Source organism: Neocloeon triangulifer, unplaced genomic scaffold, assembly GCF_031216515.1.
Source record: "Neocloeon triangulifer isolate White Clay Creek 2 clone unplaced genomic scaffold, ASM3121651v1 ptg000014l, whole genome shotgun sequence".
NCBI classification, from domain to species: Eukaryota; Metazoa; Arthropoda; class Insecta; order Ephemeroptera; family Baetidae; genus Neocloeon; species Neocloeon triangulifer.
The window spans coordinates 3,456,389-3,474,677 of record NW_026775556.1 but is presented as its reverse complement, the minus strand read 5'-3'; the positions used below and the strand labels follow the sequence as shown (position 1 = coordinate 3,474,677).

Here is an 18,289-nt window from a genome sequence, read left to right as displayed (position 1 = left end):
GCGTATAGATATTACCAAAATTTTTTCGGTTCGCAAAATGATTCGAGATGCATATACATAAGAACGTTTAGTCGTTTAAGGATTTATTTAAGATTTGTAATAAAAATTATATTATGGAGAATATTTTTACCAAAAAAATTATCAGCTACTTTTCCTAACACAATAATAATATTGCAAATTATAAAAAAAATTCCGGATCCTAAAAATATATTAAAAGAATATTAGTCTAATAAATTTTATAAAAAAAAAATTATTAATTCAGCTTTTTTCAATAAAATGAATTATATTAAAAAAAAATTAAGAGAAAAGAAAATATACATTTAATTTTATATTTAATTAAAAAAAGTAATGAGTTATTAAAAAATGGAAAGAAATATATCAATTGATAAAAAATAATTATTATTACAAATTAATTTAACAGATTATTAAAATTTTGGGGCTCATAATTCTTTCTAAATTCACATACCCTGCCCTAAATTAATAATATATAGAAGAGATTTAATCCACTTAATCAACTTCTATTTAAGGAAAAGTTCTCTAATTTGAAAAAAAAATTATCTCGCGGTGCGTGCGCTTGTGAAACGCTCCACTCTTTGCTCTTTGATTAAATTTCCAAATACATTGGCATTATTATGCAATTTACTAATTATTTTTTTTGTACAATTATTATTTTTATTTTAATTTGTAGTAGAATTTCACGATCACATGGGTGAATTGAATTTAAAGTCGGCAGCTACAAATCATAACGCTGTGAAACTATTTTTACTAAAATTAATATAATTAATACATAACGAGAGTGTTATCAGCAAATAATAAATTTTTTTCTCATAAATTATTTTTTAATTACAATTTTTACATCAAAAAATTTATTCCAAATTTGACAACTTCTGTGAAAAATATTTATACTAATTAAATTTTTTTAAAATTATTTTGGTTAGAATAGTGTTTTGAGCGTTTACGTGAAAAATAAAGCGAAAAATAACTATAGTGTCTCGATATCTCTCGAACGACCTTCAACGAGAAGGGTACGCTCAAAACACACGACACATTTCTCTATTCTGACACTTTTCCTACTTAAATTGTTACAAAATTAATTTTTAAATATATTTCCAAAACTAATTGTCAAAATTAAAAAGAAAAATAATATTTATAAAAAGTGAAAGAAATTTAACTATGAAGAATTTTTGAGAAAAATTTGCTTATTTGATGAAAACACTTATTTAAAAAATTAATTTTACCACTTAACAATAATCGTCTAATTAAAAAATTAAAATATTTGGTATAAAGAAATTTACTTTAAAGAATTTTGAGTAAAATTGAGCATTTGATGAAAACGCTTACTTATAAATTTAATTTATACCTAATTTTTAGTTAAATTATTCCCTAAAATTATCGTCCAATTGTTCGAAAAATAAATCACGCACCATATTATTTTTTTCAGAAGCTTAAATAATATTGCAATTATATTATAAGAAAATTTTTTATAATATATATATGTAAAAAAATATTTCTTAATCTGAGAGCTGACTTGCAAATAATGTTGAACTAGTTTTTAATTAAAATGAGCTTGCCACCTGTTTGTCACATCTCGACCTCACCTACAAAGCTCTGCTCCGTTGAATAAGGAAATTATAAATTAATTTTTTTAGATTAATTTTAAAACATTTTTCCCTCAATATTAATTTTAAGTAGATTTTTATCACATCAATAATTTTTTTTTTAAATTGAAATGTTATTTAATAAAAATTTTACTGAAAAAGTATTTCACAATTTTTCATTTTTTATTTTTTAACGTCAATAATTTTTTTTTTAACAATAAATTTTTTTTCTGATTTGTAAAAATATTTTTAAGTGTTGTTAAAAATTTACCAGTTTATAACTTGTTTAAAACTGGTATTTCTTTAACGAGAACAGATTTTACATAACTCGTATCAAAAATACCAGTTTTTCTCGTGATAAAAACGTGTTTTCGTTACAAGTGTAATTTAAAGAATAATGATTTAAAACTATCAAAAATCTTTTTCATATGTAAATTTATCATATAAAAATTGGATGGCTTCAATTTTTACAAAGAAAAAAAAACTTGTTAAAAACTCGGTCAACTGGTTTCATTTCTTGCAGGGTTAAAGCGCACACCGTGCAAAAGCGCAAATCCTGCCTCCACTTTTTGCTTTCATCTGCTTCTTTTGGTTTCATTCATCAAAAGTCGCAACTTATTTGCTAATTTGTGGTAAAAATCAAAGTTTGTTGAAAGATGATACACCGAGGGAGGGAACGCATGCTCGTTTTGGAGACCAATGGAGCGACACTTTTTAATCCTCAAAGGATTCAAAGGAGGAGCTTTGAAATTCTAACACACGCAACTTCTTAAAGTTGACACCCATGCAAAAATGGAATTCTCTCAAACTTTTGGAAATATGTAATATCCTCAGTGAGCATTTGACAAAAATTAAAAGGAAAAGGTATTATAAATAAACCTTTTTCTAATTCATTTCCCGTGGCCATGGCATGGCTATGGCGTGGCCATGGCATGGCTATGGCGTGGCCATGGCATGGCTATGGCGTGGCCATGGCATGGCTATGGCGCGACTCGCCCGAACGCCGCGAATTATATTGGATCCCAATGTCCCATTTAAAAGAGTAGTACCGTGTGTCATTCAAAAATTGACATAAATGAAATGACAAAAAAAAGATATATTATTTTTGAATTAAATATAATGTCATTATTATTTGGACACTCATACATATTTATAAACAAAAAGTACATGCATTAGTTTGCAATGACTTTACTATTAATTGTAAGTAGTATAAAAATATCTGGAAAATTATCGATTTATTTAACCAAACCATGGATTTTGACGTTTATTCGTTTCTTGACTCTTTTGGCATATCTATGAGCCATTGCATCATTGCATAATATAATTTATTGAATTGGTGAAAAGCAGGTAATATTTTGGATTGCAAGTGACATTTTCTTCTTCGTTTATTTCAAATCTCTTGACCCGAACCATGCTAATTGCAGTAAAAGTTAGGCCTGAAGTGCCCGAAAATTGTGAATATAAGATTCGCCACCACTGTCGCCTTTGCACACACCCGTTAATATTTTTTAGGCAGCTGCAAAAAAGTTTAATGATTGAAATTGCCTTACTTATTTTGACAATCATATGATCGTCAAATAGGAATTTACAGGAAAATAATTACTAAATAATGAATAATAATATTCTACTGAAATTTAACATAATTATTAAAAATTTTAAGAAGGATTATTACACACATTTAACCATTAAAAATATGCATTTAACATTAAATAGAATTGTAATTTAAAAAAATAACTCAATATTTATTTAATTTACATGTTCAGTATGCATAAAATATTAAAACGTTGTTTTATCGCACTTTCATTGTTAGGTAGGCTTTCTATTATTATTTCTAAAGAACAACGGGGAATAATATGTGTAATTAAATTTGTCACTTTTGTGTTGTCAAAGTTCGTGATGCGAGACCAGCAAGGCTTTACACTTGCTGTGTAGGAATAAATAATCTTTTCATGGTCACAATGTGAACAAAATTAAATAATATTTTTATAATGGAAAATATCACTCTTTGTGCTTTGAAATAAAAATCGTTAAATCATAAAAAATAATTAATCATCTTCTTAGGCCTTAGGCAATAGGAGATCGGAGCATTGGAGGCAATGTTTTGACTTTTTTTTGTGTTCTGTTGAAATGAGATGCTGCCTCACTTTTGCTTTAAATTCTCTTAATTCAGAGACGAAATAATTTCAATTTAAAAATTTGATTTTGATTAATTTGCCATTTTTCCCTTGGACCGAAAAAATCTCATTCATGCCTATATAAGTGTGCAGTTTTCGCGCCGCTTGTTGTTGTTGTAGCCATGCCATGGCCATGTCGCGCGAGTTGAGCGAGTCGCGGCATTCGCGGCGGTCGCGACATGGCTATGGCATGGCTATCTCGCTCGACTCGCGCGACATGGCCATGGCGTGGCCATGGCGTGGCTATGGCGTGGCCGATTTCCCTATTAAAAGACACAAATAATTAAACTAAAATTTTATCAATGGGTGATTTTTAGCGATCATCCTGACATAAATCAACAAACGTTACGTATGGTCGCTCTCATTGTTTATAGAGTAACGTTCTGTCATCTTATTTCCAAACTTAAATTATATTCTTGTTTCAATGAGTTATTAAATAAATTCAGAAATAATTTTATATGTTTTATAGAAAAAAAATACAATAAAATCAAGATTGGAAATAGTAGTTTATCAAGGTAAGATGATGACATCTAAAACTTTATTTATCATCAATACATCTCCACTGGATGAAACTTGCATGCACGTCTATACTTCTGCTAGTTGTTATACCCTTTCTGCTCATTCTTCCAATTTCAATTTTTATTTTTGTATGACTTGAGCAGAATAAATAATAATTAATTAATATTTAAAATCTGTTTGGTAATATACACTTGTAAAATTTTATCTAAAACAAGAAAATAGTCGGTCTATAGAATCTATAAACTATTTTCTTGTTTAGAGTTCATGACATTAAAAAGCGCCTCTAAATCATATCAGTTTCTTGTATGATTTATAATTTATATTGTTAAGTGACAGCGACATAATTGACTGTGCAAACCTGTTTGCCCCTGGTCATTTTGTCACCACGCGGAAACTGTTATAACAATATTTCTTATAGTAAGAGAAGCAGCCAAGCCTTTTTCACAGAATCCCATCGCAGAGCGAATAACAGTAACCACTGGAGGCTGGCGCTCTTCCACTTGACTCATTTGAATGAACGGAGTCGGTGAAAAAAGGTCGGTCCGCGAATCAACAGGTGCCATGCGTTTAGCCCGAGAAATGGCTTTGATTTTTTTGCTGCTGGCATTTTTTGCGAGTGCCGAGGAAATTTTTGAAACCACTGAAAGTACAGACACAACCACGACTAGTGATGAGTTTTTTGAGGAAATTCAGGAAATCGATGAAGGAAGTTCATCACCCCAAAACCAGACTGTGGACTTTCGAGGTGCAAAAGTCTTCAGAGTGAAACTGAAAAACGCGTCGCAGAACAGACTTTTTAAACAATTAGTGGAAGAAGAACGTGAGTAGAATTAATTAGAGAAAAACTAAAAATAATAAATATTTATTCTGATAGTTATTGATGTCTGGCTGCACACAAAAGGCAATGCTAGTCGTGCGGAGTTTCTAATTCTGCCTCAAAATTTGGAAAAGGTGCAGTCGTTATTACAAGAAGCAAAAATTCAGCCAAAAATTATGATTCCCGATTTGCAAAAATTGATTAAAACAAATGACAGAGTAAATCTAAATAATATTGCTCTCAGATCAGGTAAAGTAATTTATTATAAAAAAAATCAATTTTAATAATTATTATTTATAAAAAGGTTACAGTTTAAACTGGGATGAGTACCATCAATTTGGAGTTATTCACGCCTTCCTTGATTATTACGCAACTGCATATCCGGACATATGCACAGTTAAAACTATTGGAAAGACCAGAGAGGAAAGAGACATTAAATTGATAAAGATTTCTTCCGGCGCAGAAAGCAACCCAGCCGTGTTTATTGATGGAGGTGCTGGACAACAATAAAAATTAATTTAATAATAAGAAAAAATAATTTTAGGAATACACGCAAGAGAGTGGATTTCGCCAGCTTCGGTTACATACATAATTAAGGAATTGGTGGAGAATAGAGAAAAGTACTCATCATTCGTTGACAAAGTCGATTTCTACATTGTGCCGCTGATCAACGTCGACGGCTACGAGTATTCGCACACCCGCGACCGACTGTGGCGCAAAAATCGCGCCGACCTGTTCGGCTTTTGCAACGGTGTCGATTTGAATAGGAATTTTGGCTACAAATGGGGAACGTCCGGCTCCAGTTTCTTCCGCTGCTCAAATATTTATCGCGGCTCCAGTGCATTTTCCGAGCCAGAAACAAAAGCGCTTAGAGATTTTATTTTGGAATCTCAAGTTAATTTTCAGGTTTGTTAAATTAAATTTTCTGAAAGCTTGTTATTTACAATAATTTGATTAAGAATGTGGTATTTTTTCTGCTGGCAATTTAGTTTCAAATATTGTTTATTAATGAATCACCGGGCATATTCTGCCCAAATACTCATCCATAAGTTCAATATTTAGGCAAACACTCTAGTGGAAATGAGTAACTTTTGAATTTATCATTTTCATCTGTATTTTCAATCATAATTTGAACTAAATATTATTTTTTTAAAAGTGGTTCTATTGAATTTTTTTGTAAAATTATAATCTTAATGAATTGGCTCCTTATGCTTAATCGTCAACCAAAACTGATTTCAAATAAAAAAACGCCTCATAAAATTTGTAAAATCTGATAAAATATGACATAAAAAAGCAGAGTTCTACTTTGTATTGAAAACGTATTTTCTTAAATGAAATTTAAAATATGAAAATTCTTTTCAGGCCTATCTCTCCTTCCACAGTTACGGGCAATTAATTTTATACCCTTATGGATATGCCTCAAACGAACTTCCCGATGACGTTGATGACTTGGACAGGGTTGGAAAAGCGGCTGCCAGTGCCGTCAGGAAACTGAGTGGAACCAAATACACTGTTGGAAACGCTGCTCAAGTTCTTTACAGTTCATCAGGTAATTAATAATTAATTAATCTAGTTTTCGTTTAAAAATTTTGATATTTATTTTTTGGTGCATTTAGGCGCTTCTGATGACTGGGCAAAGGGTGATGCGAAAATAAAATACTCTTATGTGGTTGAACTATCAGACAAAGGGAAATATGGATTTGTGTTGCCGGAGAAGTTTATCAAATCAACCGCAGCGGATGCGTTTGAAATCGTCAAAGTTGTAGCTGATGAAGTTCGAGGAGTCTAAATAAAAATTTATTCAATTTAAAAAAAAAAAAAATTTAACAATGAAACTTTTATTAGAAATAAAAATTCCCCATTTTGATTTTATAATAAAAAAAACTCTAGTTAATGAGAATAAAAAAAGTACTTGCTAGACTCTTCATTATCGTAAAGCACGGCGCCACCAACCAGTTTTCTGAGGTCATTTTCGGTTATAATTTTACCATTAAGCGGGAATGTAACTGGAAGGGCACGCAAGAGCATAAAAGGATGGAACCGTTTTTTCTCGTGCTATTTCCATGGCCGTGATTTATACAAACGGAACCAAGCGCAAAATGATCTCCAGCGTAAGTTTTTGGCCGTTGGTTTTGGTGGCTGGAGCATTTTGTGCAACGTTTGCACAAGTAACGTTGCCTTATGAAGAGGAGGTTGCAGTGACAGGAAAAGAGTTTGGTTTTAAAACTGAAGAAATTTCGGGAGCCGAAAATTCAAGTGATTTGAATGGAGCTCAGGTTTATAAGGTGATGTTGAGAAAAGCTGAGCACAAGGCCCTAATTGTACAGTTAGAGGACGAAAATCGTGAGTGACTTGAATTAATATTCATCATTCAAAATTATATTAAAAATTTCCAGTGGTGGATTTGTGGCTCTATAAGGCGGGGAAAAGAGATCGGGCCGAATTTATGGTTCTCCGTGAAAATCAGGAGCACGTTTTGGACCGACTTTTCAAAGTTGGGATTCAGCCGGTCATCAAAATTCCAAACGTGTTGAAATTGGTTGTTGATTCTGAAATACCCGACCCGCAGCACGTGGGCACAGGAAGAGCGTGTAAGATTTTAAATCAATGCTTGTATTTAAAATAACGTTCTAAAATTTAAAAAATATAGCATACGAGCTTAATTGGACTGGATATCACAGGTACATGGTGATACACGACTTTTTAGACTTTTACGCGGCTACATACCCTGAAATATGTTCTGTCCACACAATTGGAAAAACTGCTCAAGGAAAAGACATTAAATTGCTTAAAATTTCAACATCTGGTCCTGGTCTATTAATTAGTAAGCCAGCGATATTTATTGATGGAGGTAAAATAATCTTTTTATTTACTCATTTTTTGCTTAAATCTTTTGCCAACATTGAATTTTAAAACCTGACAAAAAACATTTAGTTAAATATAAAATTGCTATAAAATATGTTGTATGTAAGTATAACAGTTATTTTGTTTGTTATTTAACCATTAGAATTAATTAAATTTTTTAATGTAAATCATGATTATATATATATATATATATATATATATATATATATATATATATATATATATATTTAATTAGAGTTAATTTTTTTAAATTTTAGCTACACTATAACTAAATAAATTTAATCTGAGTAACATATAATTAAATTACAAAGTATTTTTTATAAATTCTTTGATAGATATAATTTTCAATTGATTGTTGGAAAACGTTTACGTCTAGAAGTCCAGGCATCTTGAAGAAATTCAGAAATAGTGATTGCTATAATTATCAAAAATAAAAAAATGAAACATCATAATAAATATTAATATTTCTACTAAACAACAATTGATGTAAAAATTAATATAACAACGTTTTATATTAAATTCCTATATATGTAATTTTTTTAAAGGGATCCACGCCAGGGAATGGATTTCTCCAGCAACAGTTACGTTCATTACAAAAGAATTGGTGGAAAACAGGTCTAAATATTCATTCGCCGACAAAATTGATTTCCACATTGCACCATTAATCAATGTGGACGGCTACGAGTACACGCAAACAAGTCGTCGAGACCGAATGTGGCGCAAGAGTCGCTCCTCGCCAGGAAGGTGCACCGGAGTTGATTTGAATCGGAATTTTGGATTCCAATGGGGACAAATCGGCTCGTCCAGCAAAAGATGCTCGTCCCTTTATCGAGGCCCTTCGGCTTTTTCCGAGCCCGAGAGCAGAGCCATCAGGGATTACATCCTGAGTTATCCCAAAGGCTATTTTAAGGTGAAATATATTTCTTCTTTTTAATTTGACGTTTTATAATTCAGAAATAGGGTTACCTCTCTTTTCACAGCTACAGTCAGTTCATTTTGTACCCATACGGATTTTCGATTAGTGCTTTGCCGACAGACGTGGAAGATTTGAAAAGAGTTGCCAAAAAGGCACAGGTGGCGATTCGGAATTCAACTCGAACGTTTTACACGGTTGGAAGTGCCGCCAGGACTCTTTATCCACTATCGGGTAATTAATCAATTAAAATATATTTAAAAGAAAAAAGAAAAATTTTGAATTGCAGGTTCGTCTTTGGACTGGGCAAAAGCAGTCGCTGAAATTAAATACTCGTACATGGTCGAGCTGCCTGACAAGGGTGTTCACGGATTTTTATTGCCGCCGCGCTTGATTAAACCAACTGCAACAGGTGCAATGGAAATGGTTAAGGCTATGGCAGAGGAAATCGCTCTTATGAGTGTCGTAAATATGGAAAGTTTTGACTAACTTGTCAATTAAATTATTTTATATGGTTATTCACAATTTATATTATTTCATAAAATACTTAATTATTGAAAAATCTGTTACAATTATTACAAATTATTTATTTTTGTATATTTAAATTTTTAGTTGTACATTAATTTACACGTATGTCAACTCATCGAGTCAATAAACAATTTTCAATGGACAAAATATGTTATAAGTGAATATATAAAAAATATATAAAAAAAGATATTAAATGATTATTTAATCATTAATCTCAATTTATCAGTTAGTTGTTTCAATATTTTTCTCTGTTACTTAATTCTCTGTCTAATGTGCTTACCAATTTGGAGGAAAATTGAGATTGGAATGTGAATTAGCAAAAACTTTAAGCTAATTCACATTTTCATCTCGACAAATAATTATTATTGTTTTAATAAACAATAAATTATTGCATTGTAAAATTTAATGTGCAACTATGAAATTTGAAAAAACACTCTGGCAGAGGCATCAAATACGTAATTTATTTTATACACATTAAAAAAAATGACTTTGCTACCAATTTCCAATTTTCAAGAATTGCTTAAAATTAATTTTTTTCCCACTATAGAAACCTAAAAAAAAATTAAATCTTACTTATTGAAATTACAGAGCTTTAAAAAATAAAACCCATATTTTATATCCAGTTTAAAAATAAAAATATTAAAAATGATTTGTGTAAATTTGCAATTTAATTTATGATTAAAAATATTTGACCCACTTATATTCACGTAAATCACGTATTATTTGTCGGCGTCAGATGTTAATAAAAGATAAATGTATTTATTTTTACACACAACTGCTTGTAATCTTAACTAGTTTTTTTTCGTCCGCATTAACTCTTTGAATTCACTTCTTAATGTTATATTTTTTAACGACATTCCTATACAGATTTGTTATTTTCTCATTTTTCAATATATTAAATCACACGCCAATTGATCAGTTAATCTCAAATTAATACAATTTTTTTTATATTGTCGTGTCTCGTCATGTCAATATAATTAAAAAAAAAAAAAAAAAAAAAACGTTTTTTTCATTTTAAATAACTCGTGCAAATAAATTCTCGTTTATGCAACGAGCAATTATTATCCTAGGCCAACTTGATGCTGAACTTTTTAAATTACTTAATTAATTGCTTGCCTATTTGCCTAATCTCATTGTCTGCGATCGAATGATGCTGGCTGCCGGCCGAATCAAACTACGCTCCACAGGTTCGTCAGTCGTAGTCAGAGATAAGGTCGTAGTGAAAGCGCCTGCCGGTTATGCAGCGTGCGTTGCGTGCGCTTCGCACATTGTTCGCAAGGTGGCTCCGTGGGGCGCGACGCACGTACAGCGAGTTTTGGTATCGATTCGGAATGTGGGTCATGGCAACCCTCTAGTGGGCGCTTCGCGAACTGCGTGCAGAAATCTTGGAAGACGACTTCCGGTTGGTCAAGAGAAGGTCAGATGGATCGGTAGTCAAGCAAGATGACGGCAATATTTGTGTTCTTTGTAGGCCACGGAGCGAGTTGCCCGTCGTCGCGTCGCACTTGCGTCGCCCGCTGCTGAAGTCGGGCCGCACGCGCCCCCACGATCGGCCGCCTGGTAAGCGCCGCGGCCGCCCGTTTGGCCGCCTCCTCTCTCGGCCCGTCCTCCAAACACAATAAATCACTGCGACAGCCGCCTCAATTTCAGCCAATTTTCGCCACTTAACGTGCCCAGCCACGCTCCGCTGCCACCCATTCGCCGCCCCCGGGGGCCGTCTGCCCGCCCCCGAGCTGCAGAGTTGCAGAGCGCCGGGGAGGCCCCCAAGGGTCGCAATCCACACCTGTCAAACCCCCCTAACATAAACAATCACACAGAGAGGTAAAAGGGGGCGTTCCTTGAGGATCGCTTGTGCCGCGGCCCTTGCGAATGGGGTCACCCCTGAGGGTCCTTCCGCTCCTCCAAAGGGACCCTGGCCCTCTTTCTTTTTGGGCCTTTGAATGAACCAATCGATTTTGGCATCTGGCCGTCTCTCTGTGAGCTTTGGTGACGCACTAGACCTCGGTAGGTCGAACAGGTGCCCACCCACGACGACCTGCAGTTCGGTGACCACGACCCCCACCCCTGTTATAGCCGAAATTGTGTTTCACTTTTTTTTTTCATTACTAGCTGATTTCAAAGACAAAGACGCAAGCTATTGATTTCCGTCGCCTCTTTTCTTGCACCGATTGTATTTATTAATTAAAAAATTGAAAACTCAAAAGAATCTATTTTTACTCATTTGCATTTCAAAATATTATATTCTCAGCTAGTTTCAGAAAACATTAATAAAATATTTGGCCTGTAATGAGTTTTGAATTTTTTGAGATAATTTATTTACTGAAATAATTGTCATTTTCAATTATGCTGTCAACATTACAAATCAGTGAAATTTGTAGAATTTTTATCTTTTTCGTCAATTGTCCTTTCACCGTAAAATTTGCAAAATTGCAATAACAAAATTATACAAATTTCTTACCGTCTGAATTCCCTCTTTTTCCAGGCAGCTGATGGCCTTGTTCGTCTGAGTTTGTCACACTTTGGTCCTGTTTTTGGAACTGTTCTTGCGTGTCAGTTGAGTTTTTGCCGCACATGAGCCTAGTGTCCCGTGCGTGAAGATGGACCCTTCGATGAACTCGTGCTTTAACTTGGGCGGCCCGCCCAACATGGACATGTACAATCCCGCCTCGTGCAGTCTCTCGGACCCGACTGAGTCGGCCCTGCGAGAGTTCCTCCTCAACGAAACGGTCAACAACGCCCTCAGCATGCAGAACAACGGAGTCTCCGACATCAACGACATCCCCGACGAGCTCAAAGTCATGCTGGACGAACCGCTCTCTAGAGACTGGGTAATTATTGCATGAAAACTTGTGCATTATTTACAAGGAGTGAGTTTTCTCTAGAAATATTTTCTTGTTGCAGAAATTTCTTTAGGAAAATTATCAAATTGAAAATAAATTTCCTAAAATTATTCCTAAAAATAACCTACTTTAACCAACTTAACTTTACCTCGATATCATTCAAACTAAAACAGATTATTTCAATGCTGAAGAAAGTGTTGAACTTTGACCTTTTAATCATGCAGCATTTGCTAAAATATAGCCGGAATTGTAACACTGGGCTTGATTGCACAAATCCTTTAAAAATAAGATCAAGTTTCTATTCTAAGTTACTGCAATTTTTTTTTATATTTCTTTTAATTCAATGATAAAGTTAGTTTAACCCGGTTTAACCAAGAAATTATTTTTATACCACGGTTTTTCAAAGTTTTAAACAAATTTAAAGTTTTTAATTCTCAGATAATTGTTAGTGTGCGTGTTTTTTTCTGTTCTAATTAGTTTAGAGTAGTGTCTTTGTTTGTGTTGTAAAGTGTAAAGCAGTTTCAGGGTTTAATTTTTTAAATTTTGATTAGTATTCCATTCTTGAAAGCCAAGTTTTTCTTGCACAGTGTCAGTAAAACCACGTAAAAACCTCTTAAAAATTAAAGTTGTTGTTTTCACTCCCCTTATTTGTGGTATAAGTGTATCCTCCCTCAGAGAAAATGAAAAAAACCTCTGCCAAGATTCATTTTTATTGAAGAACAAAATTTGTGTGTTTGCGATAGGTGAGTCCAGGGAAACCTGAGGACCAGGCGTTACCAACCACTAGTCCACTTATTCCACCCAACGCCAGTCCAGCCGTTGCACCCAACACTCCTAACGCTCCCTCCGCCGAAGATGCAGCTTCTAATTATACACATGTTAATCACGTAAGTAAAACTCTGAAAACTTTCAATGTCATTTACAAAAAGAATTACATTATTTGGGAATAAGTACTTTTGGAAAGAAATTGAAAAGTTGAGTAGAATTAATAATTTTGAACACAGACGTAATCATGACATAAAATTTCAATTTATTTTTCACTACAGTTTTTATTACATGTTTCAGATATTTTTTTAGAAGCCTTTTGTATTAACTAATAATAACTTCTTTTAATTTTTACTAGAAAAAAAAATTAAAATTTTGCGTTTGTTTTTAATTCTTAGCAGATGCACCCGCATCAAATGATGACCACCGAGATCGACGCGCCGAGAGGTCGCGGTCGAGGACGAAAACGGACACGAGAGCCCGGTGCAGAGTCCGTCAGTCGCGGTCCTCCTAAAAAGCGAGGTCCCAAGCCTGGCATGAAGGCAGCTAGGATGGCCAACGTGCATTACTGCAGCCAAATTGCACCGGGCGACAACGGCATCAAGCTGAAGATCAAGAAGTTCAACTCTGTGCCTCTTCAGAAGCCTGTGAAGATGCCGAGAGAACTGACAAAGCGGAAAAAGAAAAAATACAAAACAAGTAAGTTGACATTTTCAATAAATTAACTTGACAATTCTGACTAAAGCATGTATAAAAGTACAAAAAGTTAAACAGAATCCTTTCAAATGATTTCCCTTCAATAAATTCTAGTCATGGTCACTGCATGTTTATTATATTTTTTAGAATATAAATCCAAACCGTGGTCTTGTTAATTCCTTAGTTTAATTGATTTTTTTTCATAAATTTTAGAGCGCAAAGACTCTGACAGTGATGACGAGTCATTCATGATTGAGGCTGAAGAAGACAGGTCGCAGGCCTGGGGAAGGAGAGAGGGACCCAAACCTAGCCAGAGTTTCAATGTAGATGAGACAACCGAGCAAGGAGAGGCCCAGTCAGACTGGGGCTGCAAAATGCCCGACGTCGTCTTGCTCAGAATATTCGAGATGGCCACTCAGGACGAGGGAACGCTGCCGTTTTTAGTGAGGTGAGGGGTTCAATCACTTGTTTGATCATGGACCATTAATTAATGCTAATTACCTATGTTAGGGCGTCACAAGTGTGCCGGCTGTGGCGAAATGTAGCCATAACTCCGTCGCTGTGGAACGTGGTCGACTTGAGCATACCACGTATCAAAGCCGTTCACAAAAACGACCACGTCCTTCGGTGGCTCTGTGAAAATAGACTGTCCGGCGCAACAGACTTGAATATCAACTGGTTTGCATTTTAAACTACATCTGGAATCACTTAACAACTTTTTCGGCACAGGTGGAAAGTATCCAATATGACTGCAATGCTACAGTTTGTGGTCGGTTGCTGCGGTGATAAACTAGAAGGGCTAGGCTTGGCAGGATGGGGTGGTCTGAAATCCGACCACTTGGAATTGCTTGCGCAGAGATGCCCAAAGTTATCAAGAATAGACTTGACTAGCATAAATGTGAGTTCTTGTAAAAGTGATTTTAGACTTCAGATTGATTAATTATTACAATATTAGATGGAAGTGAATCCCAACTCCAAGGCAGCTGTGTCACCAGCAGCTCTCTGCTCGTTTACCCATCAAATGGGTTTGCGCCTCACCCAACTGTCACTAGCCAACAATACGATGGCAGGTCTCACTCAAATTCTGAACTCTGTCTCTGAAAACTGCCCCGAGCTTCAGGTAATTTCACTTAGGACCTATATTATTATTGAAAATTTCATTTCATTTTTCTCCAAAGGTTTTGGATTTGTCGAACTTGAGAACCGCAGCCATAACTTCGGCCCAAATTCCACTAGAACTGCTTCAAGAAGGCTGCTCCAAACTTCGCGTCTTTAGAATTGCCAATAGTAATGTTTCGCTTGCCCCGTCTTCACTACAAGAACAGGTGATAAATTTAATCAACAGTTAAATTTTTTTAATTCTATATTTTTCAAAACTAGGCTCAATCGCCTGGATTTCCTGCCTTAGAGGAGCTGAGTCTTGCCGTCGACAAACGAGGTGGAAGTCCCCAAGTTAGTGACAACTCCATCGAGAGAATTCTAAAGACATCGACACAGCTACGGCTGCTGGATGTTAGAGGGTGCACTAGAATATCCGATTCAAGTCTTGTCCGAGTCCCTGCCTGGGACCTTGAGCATCTTTACCTCTCTGGTATGGATGGGAAATGTTTTGTGTAGATTGTATTTGTAACTAATTTAAATTTTTTAAAGGCTGTGAAGTAACTCGGCCGCCTGGAAGTGGACTGGAGCTACTTGCAAGAAAGTGGAGTCATAGCTTAATCGTACTGGATCTTGCTTGGAGCACCGCCACAGAAGCAGTGGACCAGGCGGTTTCTGCTCTTGCTGAAAAAGGCGAAGAATCCCCGTTGAGGTAATTTATTATTAAAAATCTTAAATAAAACATAATTCATTAAATTTAATTTTAGGAGCTTAAACCTCCTCGGCTCATCAGTTAGTTTTGGCCCTGTCAAAGAAGTCCTCCTAAGGTGTCCCCAACTGTCCTCGTTGAACTTGTCGTCATGTAGAGGGCTGCCCCGAGGCATAAAGAGAAACTATGAAGGCAGAGATTTGGACCTTCTCAGACAGAACGTTGCAGCAGGCAAGTTTGATGAACTTACTGGAGATGATTCTCCAAATCAAAACGCCTCCTCCCCGCAAGACGAAGCCCGATAGTAAAGTGAGGTGTCTTGAAGATTGAACCTTGCTTTGTTTTATAAAGCAATAACTTGTCTCCTTTTCGATTCTACGGTAGTTAATGTGATTTGAGGAATCGCGGCTAAACGAATCAAAATTCCAACTTCTCTCTTCAGCCTCCAGCAGTTCCTAGATTCAGATGTGCTCTTCTCTGATGACGAAACAAACTTTGATATCGCGTTGCTTGTTCAAGAGACACTGTTCCGAGTGATCCGTGAATTTTGTTGCCTATTTTCTACTGCTTTTTGTTTTTGATCCGTAACTGCATTCAAACTCGAGTGCTACTCCCTAGTGTTGTGAAAGATGTTGAGAAAATATTTATGAAGTCAATCATGTGAATGAGTGGAATTTGTACAAAAATGCCATAATGCTATGCTTCGAGAGAGCAAAGAGTTTTGTCTAATACTCATAGCTGATATGGGGGAATTTTTAAACGCGGAAAATGCATTTTTGTTGATAATTTTGTAAGCTCAAAAGTATTACATGTAAAATGTCTAGATTATAATCTGAAGTTTATCGCGGATGGAAAGCGCAATTAACTCTCAGAACCAAGGGATTTATTGATAAGAGCAAAGCCAGCTTTTCCATTATTAAAGAAAAGAGTCATCTGGGGAGGTTGAAAGTCTTACACTCGAGAATAAGCTCCTCCTTTGAGATACCTTGTGTTTTGTGCTAGGCGTAACACTAAAACCGTAAATGATAACTATAAAAATTAACGAGGATAATATTTAAAGATGAAAAAGAACCTGTTGATGTTGTTATGTGAGGGTGATCATTACAATGCTATTATAATTATTTGTTTTCTATGCTGTTATACTGAAATTATGATTATACACTGACCAAGTAACCAAGTGTCTGCTGCTGTTACTCAGAATTGAGTGTTGATTGTTTTTAGATAATTTCTTTATCATTTTCCAACAGCAATTAAGATACCTCTTTGATACCGACTGTCATCAACTCGGCAGTTGCATTCTTTCTCACGCCTGAATTTTTAGTGAATTCAAACGAATTTTCCTCTGGTCTTTTTTATTTCTTTTTATTTTATCGGGTTAATTCTCTAAGAACGTAAGTGCTGCTTACCTTGTGAAATGGAACTATTTCAGGAAGCAGATGATTAGCATTGATTGTGTTCAAGATTTCAAAGTCAGCACTGAAAATAATTTATCGGCTTCGACCATCACCTTATAACCAAAAATCTTTCGAACACCTATGAAACTTTTTACTTTGCCACTGAAAGTAGCATCAAGAGAAATCTTAGCTGATCCAAACAAAACACTCGCGACTGATTTTACTGTTATTTATTTTTCAACATGCACAAAATAATTTATGTCATCATGACCGTAATAATTATACTTTGTACGGAAATTTCTTACAGGACAGTACAAGTTACTTGGTAGCTCGAATTCGTTTTGTAGTCTCCTAAGGTTTCTCATAGGCCTAAAAGGAAGTTATGTAGTTGCCTATTAATTTTATATTTTTGTGCTTGGTTACTTGGGAATTTTTGAATAGTTCTTGTGTAAATACAAACAACAAAAACCAGCGGATACAAGGCGCGCCTTTAGCTAATTGATCTTGCGCGCCTTTTATTAAGGAAGGCCTTGAATGATAAAAAGTATAATTCTGTAAATGTACGATATTCGCAACAATCATGACGTGTTTTCGGTTTCCCCGTTTGACCGCAAGCTGCAGTGTTTGTTAACCCTTCGCGCCGATGTTCGTTCCGCTTGATAAAAAAAACGTAAAGAGAAAAAAATCACTTGCACGTTGACGTTTTTTGTGCTTCTGCTGCCGCACCAATCATTTTCTCCCAGAAGCAATACTCGGCCTTTTTCCTCAGACTGATCTATCTAATAGGTCTGGTTTTGCCCTCAAGACTCGCGAAAATGAGATTCTTTTGCAAAACTTTTGCAAATTCCGATGACCAGAGAGGCAGTCGCAAGATCGTTGTTTTCCGGCCTTCCTTAAAAAAACACATGAATTTTAACCAGAACAGGAAAATCCCTGCCTGCTTTTTTGTTCTTTAAACAGTGAAACTAACACTTGGAAAATCGGATGGAAAAACATTGAAAAGGCAAAATTTGTATTTTATCAAGATAGATAATAAAGATCTTATTAATATATTGAAAATATAAAGCTATATATCGCAAGAAGTGTAATTTTATTTTATTCCGATATACCCAGCTGTTAAGTTAATTAAAACAACCCTGATAAAATTGTTTAGGTATTGTTCAAAGTTCAAGTGGATCTTTTAAATACTGTTTTGCTTTCAAGCGCTCTCCTCTCAAAAAATAATTAAATCAGCCCACAAATCAAATTTCCCTCTAATCAGGGACCATACTATACTTTTCCGTCGCGGCCATTCTAGCTGCTCTATAGCCTCTATAGCATAGCCTTTCTTTTGCTGCATCTCTCCTCCATTGACCTAAATTCACGCGGGGGTG

General features: G+C 35.0%; 3 protein-coding genes across 4 annotated transcripts; all 3 read left to right on the top strand.

Moving 5' to 3' along the window:
- The first annotated feature begins 4,775 nt into the window (after window positions 1-4,775).
- LOC132201392 (carboxypeptidase B-like) lies at window positions 4,776-6,928 on the top strand. The gene is made up of 6 exons (XM_059627544.1): window positions 4,776-5,111; window positions 5,166-5,357; window positions 5,413-5,601; window positions 5,653-6,014; window positions 6,471-6,657; window positions 6,725-6,928. The coding sequence occupies exons 1-6, from the start codon at window positions 4,805-4,807 to the stop codon at window positions 6,895-6,897; spliced, it is 1,410 nt and encodes a 469-aa protein (XP_059483527.1). The 5' UTR covers window positions 4,776-4,804; the 3' UTR covers window positions 6,898-6,928.
- Window positions 6,929-7,156: 228 nt separating this feature from the next.
- Window positions 7,157-10,093, top strand: LOC132199960 (carboxypeptidase B-like). The gene is made up of 6 exons (XM_059625088.1): window positions 7,157-7,451; window positions 7,505-7,699; window positions 7,759-7,959; window positions 8,519-8,883; window positions 8,934-9,120; window positions 9,176-10,093. The coding sequence occupies exons 1-6, from the start codon at window positions 7,172-7,174 to the stop codon at window positions 9,373-9,375; spliced, it is 1,428 nt and encodes a 475-aa protein (XP_059481071.1). The 5' UTR covers window positions 7,157-7,171; the 3' UTR covers window positions 9,376-10,093.
- Window positions 10,094-10,807: 714 nt separating this feature from the next.
- LOC132200562 (F-box/LRR-repeat protein 6) lies at window positions 10,808-17,998 on the top strand. 2 transcript variants are annotated; one of them, XM_059626108.1, is made up of 12 exons: window positions 10,808-10,974; window positions 11,897-12,242; window positions 12,998-13,141; window positions 13,421-13,718; window positions 13,929-14,163; window positions 14,226-14,393; window positions 14,445-14,613; window positions 14,671-14,835; window positions 14,894-15,040; window positions 15,096-15,306; window positions 15,366-15,525; window positions 15,581-17,998. In XM_059626108.1, the coding sequence occupies exons 2-12, from the start codon at window positions 12,012-12,014 to the stop codon at window positions 15,825-15,827; spliced, it is 2,175 nt and encodes a 724-aa protein (XP_059482091.1). In that variant the 5' UTR covers window positions 10,808-10,974; window positions 11,897-12,011; the 3' UTR covers window positions 15,828-17,998. The 2 variants fall into 2 exon arrangements, with proteins under 2 accessions (XP_059482091.1, XP_059482090.1); XM_059626107.1 differs by having other exon boundaries at window positions 10,809-10,974; window positions 13,418-13,718.
- Window positions 17,999-18,289: the final 291 nt, after the last annotated feature.